Here is a 20,528-nt window from a genome sequence, read left to right as displayed (position 1 = left end):
ATCAAATGACAAAAAGCTAAACAGACTCATCTTTAATTTGATCAAAGTTTTGTAGATGTTCTGGCTAATTATGGGACAAAAACAATCAAGAGACAGGTTTGTCTATGGCCTCAACTATACACTTCTTGAAACTAATTAAAAACCTCAAATGATATTTTTAAAAATAAACGAGTTTAGAACAGTTTAAGATGTACAGAACTATTTCGAGGACAGTGCAGAGTTTCTGCATACACCCACCTACTTTCCCTATTTTTAACGTCTGACGTTAGGAAGGCATATTTGTCACAGTTAATGAACCATTAATGTTCTTTTTTTGTTCCAGGACCCTGTTCAGGACACCACGTCACATTTACTTGTGTTTCCTTGGGCTTCTCTTTGCTGTGACAGTTTCTCAGACCCTCCTTGTTTTTAATAACCTTGACCACTTTGAGGATTACCGATAAGGTAAGGTATTTTGTGGAATGTCTCTAAATCGGGAGATATCTTATGTTAGACTGGTGGAATGTGTTTTTAAAGGTATTGTGGTTTCAGAATTGTTCATCTGTAGCCCCTTGGTGGCTCAGATGGTAAAGAATCTGCCTGCAATGTTGGAGACATGGGTTCGATCGCTGGGTTGGGAAGATCCCCTGGAGGAGGGCATGGCAATCCACTCCAGTATTCTTGCCTGGAGAATTCCACGGACAGAGGAGCCTGGTGGGCTACAGTCTGTAGGGTTGCAGAGTCAGACAAGACTGAGTGACTACACACAGCACACAGCCTCTGGCTAATGGAGGGAGAGAATCATCTAAGCAAATACCTATGACATTACAGCTACCTATTTTTCCTTTACAAATTTTATGAAGATAAAAGTTAACATTCACAATAAATTACAAATGCTATACTACTCATAAAATGTGCAGTAATTTCTGTGATATAAAACCAACTACACAGTGGTATTTGCTACAGTATGGGGTCATGTACAATTTCTTCCATCTTCTGTGTTCACTCCTTCCCAGGTACTCAGGCCAGCACCTGTTCTTCCATCCTATAGTCAGTGAGGCTCAGATTCTTATTATCCGGCTGTGCTGTGTCTTCATTCGTTGCTGCACGAGGGCTTTCTCTGGTGTGGCTCATGGGCTCTAGAGCAAGGCTCAGCAGTCGTGGCGCACAGGCTGAGTTGCTCCGAGGCATCTGGGATCTCCCTGGACCAGGGATCGGACCTGTGTCCCCTGCATTGACAGGTGGGTTCTTAACCGCTGGACCACCCGAGAAGTCCAGGTTTAGGTTTTTTGTTGTATTCTCATTCCATCCTGGGCCTCCCCTCCTCTGACCTCCTAAATGATCTAAAACTTGCACACATGTATTCACCACTACAACTGTCAGAGTGTTTTCACTGCCCTTAAAAAGAAACCCTGAGTCCCACCTATTGAACCCCTACCCTCTGTCCCAATCAGGGATCTGTAACAAAGCACATAAAATTAAACAGATCACATCAGGTTCTACAGGTAAAAAAAGATAAGGTATGTTGTAGGACATCGCTGCTGTGTGCCCATCCACCAACTATAAAATGCCTCAACGCTGCAGATTTTTTTAGAAAGAAAAGTTGGATCTAATTTTTCCATCTGAAATTTTGGGAGTAATTTAATAACAGATTTACTTGAAAATTATTATCTAGTAGTATGTTCACCGCTGCAAAATTGTAGGGAGATTCTTGCAGGTAAAAAACCAGCTAGGAGGTAACCGACACGCATCACCCTGAAACCAGCGATACTAGTTTACTCTTTTTCTTAGAGGTCTGCAGTGTTAGGAGATTTTAAAAATCATGCAATTAGGTGAAAAAGAAGGAAGAGGAGTCTGTTTAGGATCTCTTTACAAAGATTCCCTCATGCAGGGCCCACAGACCACGGGATTACAGTGCACCCTTATGCTAGAGAATTCTTTTTGACAACTAAGATTGGGATGAAAATAGTAATTTCAGAACTTCAGAGTGACACCATAGCAATACAAAGGACAGGGAAACCAAGAAACATAAGAGGCGACATTATTTTCTTACTTTGCCCAAGTAGAGCCAAAGATGTTTATAACAGGTTAAAGAGGCAGAAATTGAAAAAATACTTTGCTATCCATAAATCTCATTTTGCAAAACAGTGTGGCACCACAGCAGGGCAGGCAACTTAAGCTTGAAAATTTACTCATTACAACTTATGTATAAGGCTTTGGTTAATCAAAAGAATTTGGAGTTTATGTTAAAATAACTTGCAGTTCTCTGTGTAGTATGGTAAAGGTGACATGATACCTTAATCTACAGTCTTATAACATCAAAGAATGGATCTTATAAACTTATATTAAAACAGTATACTTATTATTACATAAAAAAATGCATTAAACAATAAATCTCCAGTCCTGAAACTGTTATAGAAATTACGTTTGCATTTGAGAGGCATTTTGTCATGGCAAACAGATAGATAAAATAATCTAAACAACTATCCATGACAGGATAGCCATGTATTTTTTTAAATTTTATGAAGACAAAAATGAAATTAAGAATTAATCACACTGTTCACTATCCGTAAGATATTGTTGGAAATTAGTTATTTTAATAATGTGTCAATTGAATAGTGTCTGGAGCAATTTATGAACCCTTGAAGACTAAGATACAGTATCCTTGCATTAAAATCTTTTCTTATAGCCAGTATTTTTTCCATCACTGCACTCAGTAGGCCAGGGCACTCCACCAATCCCAAGATGAACCAGCATGCAGGATATTTGCTTTCAAACCAAAGGATTACGCTACCTTCAGTGCATTCCACTGCCTCATCTGTTCTTCCTTGTTCCAGAGAAAACAAATGTGAATACATTGTGATTCATGATCTTAGGAAGGGCGGTCATCAAGCAAACAGAGATAAATATCATAGAAATATGTTGGCAAACCAACATACGTATCAATTGCATCAGTATCTCCTACTATTAACAACATCACTACATGCATGAAGCTGAAACAGAACCAACTCCCAAATTATGTATTTCGTAAGTGGCACTGTTGATTAATAATCATTCTGCATATGTCTGTGATGTTTGTTTATTTAATAATGTTTTATTAAAAACCTTTTTCCATTAAACCCAGGGTTTTTTTTTAGCTAAAGCTCAGAATACATTTTTTGCCATAAATGTTTAATATAAACTATAAAAAACTAAAAAGGTCTAAATAAATAATCTTTTTTGGTTCTTTTCTGTTCTTTATGTGTGAATCCTCATTATTAATTTAGGATGCATTCTCTCAAATTTCTATTTAAGCAAAAATAATTCCAGATGCTTAACATACCATTAAATAGAATGGGTGAATAAAATTTCCACTGCTCAGTATACTTCATCTTATATAGCTCCACTGGTCAAAACCCTGAGTGGGACTGCTTACCTACGATGACGTCTACTTTCTTGCTGTCTTGACTCTCTCGATCATTATATACACGACACCAGTAGGTTCCTTGATGCTCCAAATCCACATAAGGTACCTAAATCAGTATCAGAACATGCACATATTGACTGACTCTTTAATTTTAATTTAAAATGGCTTGGAGAAAATTATTATTATTTTTTTAAACCCTACAAAACTGAACATTGCAGACTTTCCTCCATTTTTTCCATTCATTACATTAGGTCAAGTACTAGCAAGCAAATAATACAATGACTCTAACGGTAGTGAGTCTGATGCGACACTAGTTGACACCTTTCAGGTAAGCACTTACATATGGGCTGGCACGGTGTTCTAGCCCTTTTGTAAATATAAGAATCAATTAACACTGGATAATAAAGATCGTGAAAAAAAAAAAAAAAAACTTGAAAACACCCCAAATATGAATCACTATTCACTGTGATTTTTCATTATACTATTTATTTCCATATTAACCACCCCAAATGTCCCCGAGACCAACTTCCTACCATGTATAGCTTTTTTGTCTCGTGTGTTAATCGTGATTCATTTTTGAACCACTGGTACTGAGGAATGGGGCTTCCGACAGCCACACACTGTAAGATCAACGTGCTGCCAGGCATCAGCTTTTGGGACTTTGGTTCAACACAGATTTGCAACTTGGATTCAGAGATGCCATCCCAACTGCCTTAAATTAAAAGAAAAATAGCAATGAACATAAAAGCTCTAAGTTAAAAAAACCTTTTAAAACTTTAATTTAAAAAAAAATGCTTTCAAGTTCATCCTTCATTTTTTTTCCCCACAATCTTTAATAGAATCTCCCAAATGATATTTCAGAAAACTGCTGCACTTCTAGAAATATTAAGAGATGTTCTATGGATAAAGGATGCTATGGACAAATAAGTTTAGAACATTCTGGGTTAAACAAAGTTAGACAGATTTCTTTACTGCAGAACTTCTCAAAGTATTAGCATGCACTATATATTTAAGAGGGGAAAATAGTTTATGTGGTTTCTAAATGTGCTTAGCCATGTTTGGTAGAGCAAAGGACTTAACATCTTGAGTGACATTCATGTTAAAAACAGAAAGTTCTATGTTCCGCTGTTTGATTTTACTTGCCTTTTTGAAATCAGGAGTTTTGCAATTAGCACTGAATAAATATGGATGGGTTATCCCTAGCATTTCTTTCCAAGGCAGATATCAGAAAGCATTTTTTATTGAAGGCTCATCTGTCAGTCTTTAAGAGCCTTGAGGAAAGAGGGCTTGTCAATGAGATGTGGTAACAATGAAATTCTGTGTCTAGCACATTGCAGGTGATCAATAATATTTGTTGAATGAACAATATTCTATTCATAAACATGAAAGTTCATTACATGCACAGAAATATTCTAAAAATATATAAACCACTCTCTTAATTAATCATGACTATTTCTAGAGACTTTACTCAGGTGTGGGAAAAGCTAAACTGAGAAGAAGAATGGAAGACACAATTGGTAACAAAAGTCTGTTTCCCTCATGCTGTTTGTCTGGCAAAAACAACAAACGTGGTTCCTGACTGTGTGTGTGAATAAACAAAATAATACCTGACGGCTACTCTTCAGAAGACCTTGGGGTTCTTCCTTGATCAATACCGGTTACTGAACTAAAAAGCGGACAGGCAAAGAGGGGAAAACTGGCTGGATGGAAGGCTGCATTGCAGTGACTGATACACTGTAAGCCCTGCCACGCCAGGATCAACTCTACAGACGGACTTTATTCCATGACACAACTTTTTAGAAGTAATACAATAAATAGTTAGGGAGAAAAAAACACAGTATAGAAAGGAACTCAAAAGTGACCAAGATTGCATTAGATTTCTTTTCTCCTCCAAAATCAGAGACCACAACATTCAGACCCATGAAAGGTGGCAAGTTTTCAGAGGTCGGCAGCAGGGCCAGATTGAGAAAGGTCATTTTATCCCCAAACATCTGCATGTCTCTCTTTGTCTGTCTGTCTGTTCATCCATCCATACAGAAAAAGAATCAAAACACATGGGATAAAATCTCAACGACTGGTGACATTACACCAGGGGAAGCACATATACATTATATTGGGTGAGTACTGGCTTTGATACTTTGAAATGATTTAAAAGCAAACATTTAAAGTAAAATTCAAAAGAGGCAATTCCCATCCCAGCACTCAATTTATCACTTACTCTGGAAGCTTTCTGTTACTTCTGTGATATCGCAAACATCCAGCTGTGACCACTGGCTAAATTCAAAGGTGAAATTATTATTAACTCGACAGACATAAAAGCCTGCATCTTTTACATGCACTGTGTTAAAAACAAGTTCCGATGCATTTCCATTCGGGATCTGTGAAAGAATCAACACGAGGGTAAAAGTGAATGACTCGTCAAAATACGCCTTATAAACTGTGCTGTGCAAAGTGTATGATTTCCTGGGAGCTTTGAAAAGTGTATCTTTTTTCTCCTCGTTCTAAAATTTATGTTCCTTAAGAAGCAAACAATAACATGTTGAATAATTTAGGACTGAAGTCATTGAAATCCAGTCTTTTACAAATCTGTTAACCAGACAGTTAAGCTCTATCCCATATATCTTTCAAAAACTCACCAACAGTGAAGTGTCTATTCTGTCCTTTAAAATTGTTTGATCATTAGTATTTACAGGCTTGAGAACCACAACATTCATGAGCTCAGTAGCCATACCATGAAGAAGTAAAGAGATCACGGAAAGTCAGGCCTGGCTGCACATCTCAGCTCTGATCAAATTAGCTGCGAGCATATGAGCAAGTTTTACCGAGACCCCAGTCTCTCACCTGCAGAGTTTTATCCGAGGGTAGAGGCCTTGACGGCACACTTCTCCCAAGGCCTGGGAAGTAAAGAGCTATGGGAAGCCTGTTGGTGACAGGAAGGACTGGCCATTCAGGGGTATCCCAAGCCTTCCTCCCGGGCTTGGGTCATCTCAGCTGCTCCCATCAATTTACCACCACCATCCAACTCTGGCACATTGCCAAGGTTTCACCAGGTGCCTCCTTATACAGGGGCCCCCTTGCAAAGGACTTTAACACACTCCCCCCTCCAAGCCCCAACCAACTGAATTCAGCTCGCTCTCTTCTCAGAACCAGCACCAGAGCAAGGCCGTTTTGCTCAGGATCTGACAGCTGGGATGGAGACTGCCCTGAGCACTGCCTGCCCACCCTCCCACATGAACCCACCTAGTCTGCTTTCCTACTAGAACAGTCCTGGGTACTTCCTCTCTCCTGCAACCCCACTCCTCTCAGCCACTGACTTCAGATAGGAATCTCTCCTCTTCCAGCTGCTGCTGCTGCTAAGTAGCTTCAGTCGTGTCCGACTCTGTGCGACCCCATAGATGGCAGCCCACCAGGCTCCCCCGTCCCTGGGATTCTCCAGGCAAGAACACTGGAGTGGGTTGCCATTTCCTTCTCTATTCTCCCAGAAACCCCTCTGTAGGTATTTACTAAAGAAACCCATGTTTCTTCCTGTAGAGGCTCTTTCTTTCTCATCCCTTTCCTGTAACTTTAACCCAGCATGGAACTACTGCTTATGTAAGTTCCCACATGAATAAATTTTCTCTTCTCAATCTGTATTCTGTCAGTTGATTCACTGGCTCCCAGGGACAGAACATGAGAGGGCAGAGGAAAAGTATTTTCCTCTCTGACAATTTGATTCCCTCTGGACTTGCTCCTTCAATTTTCTCTACTTTAGCATCTCTTTTATTAGAGCACTCTCAAAAACATCCTCTAGTACCTTTATATCTTAAACAAACAAACAAAATCCCACATATCCTGCCCTGGACCCGTACACCTCTCAGCAGCACTGGAAATGCTGACCACCCTTTTCTTCCTGAAATACTTTCCCAGGGGCTTCCGACCATCCTCTCCTGGTCATGCTCTGTCTTCTCTTGCGAATTCTTCTTAGTCTCTCTACTGCTGCCTCCTCTGCTACACACACTTTCAGTGTCGCCTCCGGGGGTATCCAAGCTGACTTAGATGCATTCAGACATGAATAGGCACGTCAAACTTCATGGGTCTGAAACCACACTCCTGACTTTTCACCCTGAATCTCTTCCTCTCCCAGTCTCCAATACCTCAGTATATAAGAGGTCCCCAGAGGCTGGAGTGAAACATCTAGGGTCATTCTTGGGCTCTGTGCCTCTCCCCTCGGGCTCCCTCCCCATTTAGCCTGCCAGATCTGATGAGCCCTGTCTCTAAAATAAAGCAACGCACCCACGCTGCTCCGTCTCCCCTGCCCTGTCCGAGCTCACACCACTGCTATTTCCAGTCTAGTGTAGGCGTTAGGTAACTGGTCTTTTTGTTATGCTCTTGCTTCCATTTAAGTAGTGAAGCTGGGGGACTTGCCTGGTGGCCCAGGGGCTAAGACTCTGCTCTCCCAGTGCAGGGGGCCTGGGTCCGATCCCTGGTGAGGGAACTAGGTCCCACATGCCGCAACTAAGACCCGGTGCAGAGAAATAAACACAGACTAAAAGGAAGCAGCATGCTGGTGCTTTAAGAACATAAAGCCTCCCGTTACTTCTCCTGTTTAAGACCTTGAGTGTCGTCTCCCTTGGTCTCACTCTGCTTATCTTCTACAGCTCTTAACTCACAGTTATCTCATTTGCTCCCTGTCTGTCCCCAGAGGAGGGGGCAGGGCCCTTGGGTGTCAGGCTTCACCATCCGGGCCTTAGAACCCGGACAGGTGCCCCACAAGTGGTTGTGAGACGAATGCCTCCTGTATCAGACTATGAATCTAAGGGTTGAGACAGAACTCGACTGGTGAGAGCCTTAGAACCCATCACAGCTCTTCAAATCCAGTGGGCACGCCTCTTCTCCTCAGTTTCTCCCCTTCTCAAAATCAGGACACAGTTCACACGTGATGTACGGGGTGGCCAAACAGCTCCTTGGGCTTTTCCTGTGACACCTTATGGAAAAACCCAAACGACCTCTTTGGCCAACCCATTACTTACCATAGTAAGATCTGCCCATGATTTCTTCCTCAAAGGCATTCACTGAAATGAAAGCCACTCTGCAGTTGAGAGCTACGGTAAAAGTGACTTCAGTTACCACCCCTCGAGAGCCTAGGCACGTAAAACGTCCTCTCAGTCAGGCGCTCAACGCCCAGCGATAGGAATGTGAGGGGCTCCTGACAGTCAAGCGCCCAGCACAGGCCTGTCTGCCACTGGCGCCCACCCAGTCCCATCGCTGCGGTTCACAGCTACCCTGGCTCACCCGGGTGTGAGTGACAGATATTAAAAGCTGTACAAATCCCCATGCTTCTTCTGAGGCACAGGGTGACCCCATCAGAGGAAAGAACGTCATTTTGGAACAACTCTTGAGCTTAAATTCATATTTGCAAATGGAGTTTTAGTGTTGAGTTGAGAAGAAAGTTTGGTTATGTGACTCACAGGCTGAAAAGAATAATGGAGTTTCAAGGTGCCATCTGGAGGGCAGGCAAGGAGGTGGGTGGATGAGGGAGAAGAGAGAAGCTCGCAAGAGTGGAGCTCGACGGCCGGACCACTGAGAAACCCCCAGCGGCGGAGTGGCTCAAAGAACGTTTAGTGACTTTTTTATCATCATTACTTTTAAAATTGGCCTCACTGCACAGCATGTGGGATCATAGTTTCCTGACCAGGGACTGAACTTGTACCTCACGCATTTGGAGTCTGGTGTCTTAACCACCGGACCACCAGGGAAGTCCTTTCAAAGACTGTTTAAGAAAAGAGAATTTCAATATGCAAATTTAAATTATTTGTTCCGTGGCTCAGGGATATAATCCTTTCACGAAAGGAACAAATGTCTCTCTCTACCAACCTGAATTTTACTTCAGAAACTACCATCAAAGCCTAAATCTTTTGATATAATAGTTATGTGGAATGCTAAAAACAATACTGCCTTTCATGCTGCTTTGAAATCCTCTTAAAGATTATGATTGGAACAATCTGTTGTAAAGAATTCTGTATATCTATGTCAGAAGGTATTGGTGATGTTTCCCGTTTACTAATATTTTTGCCCCAGGTACTCCTGATTTTCCACAGTTTTCAGAATACAGAACTGATCTTATTACTGCTTAAAAAGTAGTGATTATTGAATGCATCAGTAATAACACTGACCCTTTAACAAGGACCTATCAGGCCCTTTAACAAAATTCCTATAAATATATTAAAGACAGTAAGGTTAACTAATTTTCTTTTTCTCTCTTTTTTGTTGTTGTTCACTCAGCTGTGTGCAACCCCATGGACTGCAGCACGCCAGGCTTCCCTGTCTTTCACTATCTCTTGGAGATTGCTCAAACTCAGCTCCATTGAGTTGGTGATGCCATCCAACCATCTCATTCTCTGTTGCCCCCTTCTCCTCCTGTCTTCAATCTTTCCCAGCATTAATCTCTCTTCTTTTTACAGAGGAATTAAAAGACATTTAAAAGACATTAAAATTACCTCTTTATTCATTTTGAACCATTGATATTGTACAAAAGGATGTCCAGTTGCCCGGCAACACAGCTTCACAAACTGTCCCGCCAAGACTGCTTTGGATTCGGGGTTTACAGTGATCTTTATTCCTTAAAAAAAAAAAAAGAAGTTATATAAATAGAATCAGAGAAGAGGGGCTTTCCTTGTTTATGTTTCTGAAACCAAAAAAAGAAATATTTTGGAAATAACCTGCATATTCATTCTTGCTATAAATCACTTATTCAGATCTCTTCCCCATCAGATGGTGAGTCTGTGAGTTCCAGGCTCTGTAAAACCAGGAGGAAAGAAACTCACCTGCAGAAGACTTTGATCGACCACATCCCCCTCAGCCCTGACGACTGGGGGTGAAAACTTTTCACTGTATTTCTTCAGTTCTGAGAAATATTTTTTCCACGTCCTAACGCCTCTGAAATCAGGATGTGCCTTTAGTAACTGTCTGAGGGAGCAGTCAGGGTGCACTCTCAGGGCCAGCTCTGGTACTACTTGATCACAAGTGCTTATACGGTCAGCACTTCAACTCAGGTAGGGGCATGGTTTTGTAAGACAAGTGCGAGTTTAAATGCCATTGAAATGTCTTCAAAAGACATTCCCTGGAGGTCCAGGGGTTAAGGCTTTACCCTGTAATCCAGGGCATGTGCGTTAGACCCCTGCTTGGGGGAACTGAGATCCCATGTGGCTCCTGGCCAGAAAAGATGAAACATAAAACGGAAGCAATGTTGTGACAGATTCAATAAAGACTTAAAAAAAAAAAACTGGTCCACTGGCGGGGGGGGGGGGGGGGAATTCCAATGCTATGGTTTAGCATTAAAATAAAACTATTCTGTAAGCAGAAAGGCAGAGAAACAGAAGAGCCCCATAAAAATTTGATACATGTGATGCAAACATTTCTCATCTGAGCAATGACTACCAGCATCAAAACCTGGAAAACTTTTTCTTTTTGCAGGGTAGGGGGTGTGCCACATGGCTTGTGGGATCTTAGTTCCCTGACCTGGGGCCTCAGCAGTGGAAGTCTGGAGATCGAACCACTGGATCGCCAGGGAATTCCCCAAACATGGAAAACTTCTGAGAGGAGCTTCTTGTCAAGAATCCTGGAGTCAATAATGGAATGCCTCCCCCTCCCTCTCTCTCAATCACTCCCTCTGGGGAAGCCCGATGAGAGTCCCCGGGGACACCTGCGCGGCTCTGCAGAGGCCTGGGCGGTAAGGAAAGCAATGCGGGCCTCCTGCCAGCACCCACGTGCACGAACCATGTGAGGAGAGGATCGCCAAGCCCTATTTGGACCTTCAGATAGCTGCAGCCCCGGCCGATGGCTGGACTGTCACCTCATGAGAGACGCTGAGTCAAAACCAGCGGCTCAACACTCCTGGATTCCTGCCCTCAGAAACTCCGAGATAATCAGTGGATGGTGATTTGAAAATTCTCAGTCTTGGATAATTTGTTATGCAGCAGCAGATAACTGACACAAAAGGAACCAAGGCTAGGACATTTCACACTTGCCAGGGTTTTAATACATAAATCTTGGCTTTTGTGCTAAATCACTTCAGTCGTGTCCAAGTCTTTGCGACCCTATGGACTGTAGCCCGCTAGGCTCCTCTGTCCATGGGATTCTCCTGGTAAGAAAACTGGAGTGGGTTGCCATGCCCTCCTCCAGACCCAGGGATCAAACCCACGTCTCATGTCTCCTACATTGGCAGGCGGTTTCTTCACTACTAGCACCACCTGGGAAGCCCAGCTGGCTTTCAGAAAGGAGAAATCATCATTAAAACTTATAAAACATACTTTCCCGCACCTATTTTTATTTTTCCTCACATATCCTGAACATGATCTCATATCTTTTTCTTCTACAACCCAGTAATGCAAACGATCAAAACAAGATTACCACTGAAGAGGAGACAGACCTAAAGAACAGCAATCTTAATACATGAAAGGTACTAAACTCTCAAGGGGAAGAACAGTATATAAGACAAAACAGGCATGTGAAATCCATGCAGGAAAGACACTGAATAAAACCAAAATTCAAAACGAGTAAACACTTATTGCATTCCTGTCATATCTGAGGGTCTGGAGAAACTCTGGAAAATCAGTAAATACAGCAGGGCCTCTCAAAAAAAAAATTTTTTTTAAACTCCTGCCAAGGAAAAGCTTTCATATTCATTCATCCTTTATGTGGATGCCAACTGGGCACAGGATGGCTGACATAACAGCTTTCCTGAATTCTGTTATCCATGTTAGTAGGAAAGTATATGTTGAAGTCAGAAAATGGGATGAGCACTCTTACTTAAGCCAGAAAATTCACACACTATATTTTAACGCTCGCATATACTGTTCAACTGCCAGGAGAGACTTACAACTTTAAGACGCAAGGATTCTCATTTCCAACGTTTAAGCATGATAAGAGAGGGAAGAAAAAAAGTTGCAAAAACAACAGAAGGGAACGAGTATAAATTTGAACTATAAATCTAGGCGTTGTAGCTAAATTGGCTTTAAAATGAGGGTGCCTTACAGCCACCTTGGATGTACTGTCCCCAAGCCCTCGGGACACAGAGCCTCCGCGCCTCCTAGACCCCCCAGGCTTCCCCGTCTCAGGGAGGACAGACCAGGTCTCAGCCAGCCCCGGGCCTCCAGTGACTCACGACAGACCCTCCGCACACTCCCTTCTTCTCCACGCGTAATTCAGCTGCAAGTCCTGTCAGCTAGGCTTTCCCACGTCTCACCATCTCCCACGCCGTGATCTCAATCCAAGCCACCGTCCCTCCTGACTGTTGCCACAATCTGCTAACGTTCTTTCCTTACTTCCAACCAGCAGCTCAATATCTTTTTAAAACAAATTGATCCACAGCTCTCCTGATTAAAAACCCTCTTTGGACCTCCGACTGCACCTAGAATACGACCCAAGCTCCTTATGTGGTCAACGAGGCCCTCTGTGAACGGACCCCTCTGCCCTCGTCCTGCTGGCTCCTTGCCCACCACGCTCCAGTGATGCAGACTTCTTTCCTCCAGAAGACAAGCTCTTTCCTGCCTTTTTGCTTCCCGGTTCTCTGCCGGATTTCTCCCCTGACCCCCAGTGTCTCATGGCAGACAATTTTAACATCCAGGTCTTCAGCAGTTCTGGGAAAGGTCTCTTGATGGGTAAGCCCCCACCTTCTTTCTCTATGATAGTCTCCCAGCTTTGTGGGCTTCACTGCACTCATCACCTGAAGTCTCATTTCTTACTGTCTCACCGACTCAATCAGAGGTTCTTGTCTTAGTCATCGGTTCACCTGATGCCTAGAACAGTGCTTGGCACAGTGGAACAGTGGGTGTTCAACACATATTTGCTGAACAAATGTGTATTATAATAATAAAAATGACTACAGCAGCAATTTTACTGGCTGCTTTATATTTGCCTGCCATTTTGATTTCTAACCTTCAAAATAACCATGGTAATTAGATCAATGTTACAATGAGGAGAAATGAACTTAAGTCATTTGCATAAAGTCATCCGAGTTACCTTGGGTAAATTATTTAACCTCCCCAGGACTAATTTTTTTCTCACTGTAAAATGGCAGAACCAGGATGCAAACCTAAGTTTTCCTAGGCTTCAAAACTCTTTTAAGCCTTTGATCATCCCAGTGCTCTTTTTCCTTCCACCTTTACTGAAGAACAGCGGACAAAACTGCTTATATTTAGGGGTACAACACGATGGTTTACTAGTTATACATATACGTGGCAAGTGAAATGCTTGCCACGATAAGTTAATGGATACATTCGACAGCTCACACATCGTCATTTTCCAGTGATTCTTTTTTTGGGGCCCTGAAGCACGGGCAATCTGGCTTCATAGGTGGCTCAGTGGTAAAGAACCTGCCTGCCAATTCAGGAGCCACAGGAGACGCAGGTTCCATCCCTGGTTTGGGAAAATCCCCTGGAGGAGGAAATGGCTACTCACTCCAGTATTCCTGCCTGGAAAAGTCCATGGACAGAGGAGCCTGGTGGGCTACAGTCCGTGGGGTCACAAAGAGGTGGACACGACTGAGTGCACAGCATGTGAGATCTTAGTTCCTCAACCAGGGACCAAACCGGCACTCCTGCACTGGAGAGCAGAGTCTTAACCACTGGACCGGCAGGCAAGTCCCAGTTTTCTGGTGACCCTTAATGTGTCTCCCACGCTAACCCTATATTCTGCCAGAGTGAGTCTCTCTTACTGGAAGGAGTGTGTCTTGCACCACAACAGTGCTTCAAAATTTACCTTGGTGAAGAGTCCCTGCTATTACACAAAGAGACAAGAGAGGAGAAAGAAGAAACTGAAAATCTTTCTCTTTAGAGGGTCTTAAAAAGCAATGAATGACTTTAGTCGAAGCAGGCCATGTGACCAGGATGTTCCAGAAGCAACCTTTGTGGGAGACAAGACTAAGTAACTTTTAACAGACATTCAAGCTCACAGTGTATACACCAGTCCCGTGCCAACGGTTTTAGTTGTCTAAGTCTTCAGGAAGCAAGCAAAGACATGTCTTTATTATTTATTGCTTCAAAGACTGAGAACTGAAAGGCAAAGTGTGATTTGAAAACCGCCCTGGGTGAGGAGTAAAGAGAGAAGTCAATACCTCCCATGTTTCAACCACATATGTTTCCTTCCTCCCACGTCATGTGTGCATGCGCGCGCGACAGGGAATGGTGGTCACCTCTAACCACCCTCGTGCAGTGCCCGCTAGAAGGTGCTGAAACAAAGTCGTGAGGGGAGATGGCGCAGAGCTCTCGGGAGGGTGTTCACAGGCACACAAATGAAAGCTCTATTTTAAAGGGTGATCGCAGTTTCCTGGCAAACAAGCCTATTTTCAGATAACATCTGCAAAGAAGTCAAATAAGTTACTTGATTTCCTGTAAGGTGGGGACAATCTGACTGGGTCTGATGGCACACGAGGATTGTGCTTTCAACACACACACCTGTATAGAACAACCGGTTCAAGATATGTAACAATAAAACCCCCACTGGAATTGCTACACAGATAAACAGGGGTGATTCTTGACTTGACAGAAGGACTCCTCATCAGCTCCCTTTGCCTTATTCTCTCTTACAAAGCCCTTGACACTGATGCAACTCACAACTTTTCCAGGAATAGATCTATTGTGTACATTACGGTGCATCTATTTTCAGAAGCCATGAACCAAAAAAACCATTTCCACCATCTTCCATTTAAAACCCTCCCTTCGAGGTTTTATTTTGAATGTTTGTAGGCTATTACTTGGAGAAGGAAATGGCAACCCACTCCAGTATTCTTGCCTGGAGAATCCCAGGGACAGAGGAACCTGGTGGGCTTCCGTCTACGGGGTCGCACAGAGTCAGACACGACTGATGCGACTTAGCAGCAGCAGCAGGCTATTATTGAAAAGCACCCCAGAGAGTCCCATGATAAACACCATCCCTCCTCCTTTAACAATTTTCCCTCATCACACAAGCAGTGTGTGTCCATGCCCTTTCCTCCTTCAGGTCAACTGACGTTTGTGTCTGCTGCGGCTAAACCTGGTCTCCCAGCTCACTCTGCTCATGCTGCCAGCCACCAGCTCCCTGCAGTGTCCTGGCACGGAAGCCCACCCTCCCAGTCCTCACCAGCACTCCCCTTCTGTTTCCCCACTTTCTTAATCTTCCTTCCAGTTTTACCTCTTTTTTCTTCTTAACATCCCGCTTTCAGGAATTTCTGTTGTTCATGAAACAAGATGAGTCCCTTGTAAGTAAGATCTAGTACCTGAGTGGAGAAAGCAATGGCACCCAACTGCAGTACTCTTGCCTGGAAAATCCCATGGGCAGAGGAGCCTGGTAGGCTACAGTCCATGGGGTTGCGCAGAGTCAGACATGACTGAGCGACTTCACTTTCACTTTTCACTTTCATGCATTGGAGAAGGAAATGGCAACCCACTCCAGTGTTCTTGCCTGGAGAATCCCAGGGACAGGGGAGCCTGGTGGGCTGCTGTCTATGGGGTCGCACAGAGTCAGACACAACTGAAATGACTTAGCAGCAGCAGCAGAAGCAGCAGTATCTGAGTACTTTTTAACTTGTCAAGAAGAAAAAAACTGAGGTCGGTGGGTCAAAGAGGGAATTGAGTATGATAATCCGTAGTTAAGCGTCTCGAACAATCTAGACTCTTCCTAGCATTACTGGAGATGACAGTGAATCCAGGCCAGGTTCTGATCCTACTTTTGTCAAAACCAACTGTGATTTTGGCCAAATGATAACTTCCGGTAATCTCCTTTTCCACATAACTGTGTGCTCACATTTAAAATTTAGATGTTCGGGACAGTCCTGCTCTGGTCCTTCACAGAACTGTGAAGATAAAAACGTGAAGTAGAGGTATCTTAGAAACTGAAGAATAATAGCCATCTTTGCTCTTATCTTACAGACAATGAAAGTAATAAAAAATAAAATTGATATCAGAAACATAACCATGAGTATGTGACAGGGAATTAAAGAAGAAAAATGAATTGACATGAAAAAGGAGTGGGGAAGAATGGAAAAGACCTCAGTGAAACCACATGACTCTGCCAGCATGGCTGAAATGTACCCGCGGCAAAGCTCCTTTTATGTAAGAATGAAATAAAATGGCAGCATCACAAAACTGGAGCAGAAAGAGCCCTGGCGTCCATCTACTGCAACCCTATGTAGGTCTCTTACCACTCCTGCATCACCAGGAAGGTTCTTTACCACTAGCGCCACCTGGGAAGTCCGTGTAACACAGGAATTCTCTCTAAATGTCCCCCACCCTCCAGCCCCTGCTTAGTCGATTCCAGGTCAGAGCATGTCTTCTTGGCAACAAATCTCGTGATGAGCACGACCCTAGCTGATAGAGCTGATCGGTCTGCACTCAAACGGTTTCTCTTAAAACAGAGCCTCACAGATGGTGCTTACACCTCTGCACTCAAGACAAAAGCACCTCAAATAGCACATCTAGGCTTATTTGTGTTTGCCAAGGCTACAGATGCTAATCGTGGTTGTTTTGAGACCAGGATCTTTGACCCTTTAATTAAAAAAAAAAAAAAAAAAGGTCTGAAAAATCATTACAGACTTCTGGTTCAAAACAGTTTCAGTGAATTCATTTAATGCCCCTGCCCTTCTCCAATTTCCCCTGAAATGCCGAGAGGAATAAAAATAGGAAAACAGTGAGTCAGAGCTGGACAATGCGGATGGACACCGTCCATTCATAAAAATCATAAGCCATTTCTCTAACATAAAGTGCAGACTAGACTAGTCTAAGAGGCAAGCTGGCCAACCCATGTGCCGTGGAGAAACCCAACTGGAAGGAAGGCAGAAGAGGATAAATCACAATCTTCTGCAAAATATATCGGGTATCCGAGCCCATAGAGCACAAGAATTTGGGCGTGCGTAACCCTTGGCTTAGACCTCAAATGAGCAACCACAGAAGTTAGCTCCTCATCAAGGCAACTGTTGCAGTAAGAGACGGGGGAGCCCTCCCCATCTACGTCTGGGCCACCAAAACAAAGACATCCGAGAAATCCAGTACCATAGCCATCTCCTATGGCCATCTGTGGCTGTCTTCCCACAAACAACGGGAATAGAAGATGGCAAACTCAGACTAAAATAAACCTGAAGTCTCCCCTTCTCCTTGTATTTAAGCCTGAGAGGCCTGTTTGGAGGTTTACAGCATCTTGGTCTCTCAAACCAGAGCTCTCTATAAGGACAATCAGAGAAAAGTCATCAGATTTTTTTGTGGAATAAGAACTAATATCCTTTTATGAGACTGCATTATCAAAAAAAGAGAAAATATTAGAATATTCCCACTTTGTATTTTCACCAAGATTCAGGAACACACTGAAAAGGAAAAACTGGAGATTTATTTATACTTGTTTTACGATTATACTGGATTTGATGAATTACATGTTTGTCTTCCCTCCTAGATGATGAGTTTTGAACGCTCAGGAACTACTGTCTTAGTCATCTTTGAATTCACAATACCACGCACAATGCCTGGAATAGCAAAAGTATTAGAGTACAGCAAGGTTGACTGAGTGAACAAAATCCCACATTAAGCTGATTCTATCAGGGCTTGCATTCTTAATTACAATGGTTTTTATTCTCAATGTCCCTACTGAAATATTAAGTTCTTCTTTAATTCTTAAATTTCTATACTCTAACACATGTAAATACAGTAAGTTTTAGATTACTCACATAAGATTTAGGAGGAAAGCTGACTGTAAATTACGAGTTTTTTTAGATCCCCAACTACTTCCTCTTAAATCAACAATGAACATTCAAGTAACAACCAATTTCTAATGTATGGCTAATCCAACATAAAACTTCACAGAAATAGTGCCTCGCTGGTAATGCAGAAACTTCTCTCTTTTTCCTAGTCTCCCCTCAAATGTGAAAAAGCCCCAGCGTATAACTGAAAAAGCCTATAGGCCTAAAAACTGAATGACTTGCACAAGGCAATGCTGATGGCAAAGCGCTGATCTTACTACTTGGAGAGAAACACAAAGGGCAGAAACAGAGATTTTTCCAAAGATGATGACTGAGTTTATTAGGATGGTACTGTATTGGCTGCTGCTGGCTTATCACATCAAAATAGGAAATAGTTAAAACTTTCAGGCATATCTATATACGCAAATAAATATGTGACTCCATTTCAGTCCACCCTGATTCACACACAGAAAATCTGAAAACCTTCAATCTCAGGCCAGCGATCACAACACAAACCATGAGATGAGTGTGCAGCCTCCTACATACAGGTCAACACAGCCTCATCTCCGCAGCTCCCCCAAATCTGCGAGGTAAAGAACACTTACTTTCGTTTTATAGACTTGACAGGGTCATTAAGTGCAATTGCTGAAAAACCTAATGAGATGTTATATTTATACCCACAGAAGTTTCTTAAGTTTTCAGAGGCCCTGGTATTCTATAAAGCAGAACTTTATAGCTGAGTGCCCTAGGCTGGTAGATTTCAATCACCACAATGCCGGGGCACTTCTGAGACACTGGGGATATAAACATTAGTGAACGTCACCTGAAGGACTGGTTTACTGTTTGGTGATGGAGAGCACCTGCATCTAGACGGGACCTGTGTTAGCACCCAGTTATTCCTAACCAGGCCTCTTCCGAGAAAAGGCCCTGAGAAACACTCATCAAGCATTCGATATAGTCGGTAACACAGAGGAGGTGTTTATAGGAGGCTGTTTCACCATCTGCACTTGGCCTGGAAAAGCAGGGGATAACCTGAGAGTCCAAGCTTCCCAGCTTACAATCCAGGGTCCATTTGTAGTAGAGTTCTCAGTTCCCCACCCTCACCCTGCAGCACCCAGTTTTGTCTTGTCTGGTGATCCACCAGACAAGACAGTTTCTGGCAAGCTGATTAACCCACTCCCTCCTGGTTCTCCGCCAGGTGAACTGGCATATTCCATCGCGTTGGTGGTGACAGGTGCAGGGATGATGGGCACATGACCAAAATCAGTTAACTTGCTAGAGAATCCGATGATTTTTGCTGAGACAAGGATAAATGCCAGGAACAGCTAGTAGACACCTTATGACTATGTAAAAGTCAGTCCTGGGAGGAAGTCAATGACAGGAAAGGAAGGGCAGAGACGAAATCCACCTTCTTGGAAACAGGGCTGCCCCCTGCCTTTCCTGAAGCCGAAATTGCTGCAAGACTTTTTGATGGAACCAAAATACTCCCTTTATTACGGCAACCTGCACTGAGGTTTCTGGTACATGTACTTCACAATACGCCTCTATACCACGTGTCCCTAATTTCCCACGTCCCTGAGAAAGGTCTGCAGTGTGGCTACTGTCACATGACCTGGATGACATGGTCCCTTCTGCTGATGTCATGGTAACTGACCAACTCCACCCATAGCTGTGGAAAGGAAGGACTGTTTCCTATTCATCACATCTGACCTTGGAAGTGAGCAACTTCACTCAATATTGGTATATTCAGGGGAAAAAAAGTAACTCATTTGGTTGAGTTACTCAACATTTCAAAAGCACCATGCTGGTTGGCAAAAAACTTCAACAATAAACACCTGTCATACTTTATCTCGTTCACATACATACACATAAATAAATACATGTGTATTTGCTTTCTTGGCTGTTCTATTTCAACATAAGTTATAGAAACCTTACCCCTCAACACTTTCACATGCACCTCCTTGGAATAAAGACATTCTTCTACAGAATGACACCACCATCATCACATAATAATTCTCTAATATCTAACATGTATGTTGTATTCAAGTTGTTTCAACTGTCCCCAAAATGTCTTCTATAGCTGTTTTTTTTTTTTGAAAAACAATCCAACTGAAGTTTTTGTATTGTATTTGCTTTTTATGCATTCTTTAGTCTCAACCCAGGGGAATAAATGAGGCTCCATATGTGTACATGTTCCAACAATACTTAACACAATTCATCTGGTCAAATGAGACACTTCCCTCTGAGTTGGCCTCTTTGACCTCCTGGAGAACGTGCTCACGGGGAAGGCCTACCTGGGGGGCTGAGAAGCTGAAGGACCTCGGTGTGCTCCATGGCCTGCAGGAAGTCGCTCAGCTCCATGACTGTACAGCCCTTCTCAGCCAGCAGCTTCAGTAAACACAGGCTGGGGCTGCCTTCAGGTTCCAGGACCTTGAGAGAACACTGCTCCAAGTCGAGACAACT

At 43.0% G+C, this 20,528-nt stretch overlaps 1 protein-coding gene and 1 long non-coding RNA gene across 3 annotated transcripts in view; one reads left to right on the top strand and one right to left on the bottom strand.

Annotated features, from left to right (window-relative positions):
• MALT1 (MALT1 paracaspase) overlaps positions 1-20,528 on the bottom strand; it is a 66,570-nt gene that overhangs the window by 31,490 nt on the left and 14,552 nt on the right. The window contains exons 2-7 of one of the 2 annotated variants that reach the window (XM_019986440.2): positions 20,360-20,526; positions 9,862-9,983; positions 5,604-5,763; positions 3,919-4,097; positions 3,395-3,491; positions 2,774-2,806 (exon numbers count right to left, since the gene is read on the bottom strand). In XM_019986440.2, coding sequence (XP_019841999.2) covers positions 2,774-2,806; positions 3,395-3,491; positions 3,919-4,097; positions 5,604-5,763; positions 9,862-9,983; positions 20,360-20,526 — 758 coding nt within the window. The remainder of the gene's footprint in view (positions 1-2,773; positions 2,807-3,394; positions 3,492-3,918; positions 4,098-5,603; positions 5,764-9,861; positions 9,984-20,359; positions 20,527-20,528) is intronic. The other variant, XM_070779119.1, reaches the window with a different exon arrangement.
• Positions 328-3,832, top strand: LOC139179498 (uncharacterized). The gene is made up of 2 exons (XR_011563869.1): positions 328-444; positions 996-3,832. It is a non-coding gene; the product is annotated as an uncharacterized lncRNA (long non-coding RNA).

The sequence above is a fragment of the Bos indicus genome, chromosome 24, assembly GCF_029378745.1.
Source record: "Bos indicus isolate NIAB-ARS_2022 breed Sahiwal x Tharparkar chromosome 24, NIAB-ARS_B.indTharparkar_mat_pri_1.0, whole genome shotgun sequence".
NCBI classification, from domain to species: Eukaryota; Metazoa; Chordata; class Mammalia; order Artiodactyla; family Bovidae; genus Bos; species Bos indicus.
The sequence above is the reverse complement of the archived record's forward strand: the minus strand, read 5'-3'. Positions and strand labels throughout refer to the sequence as shown.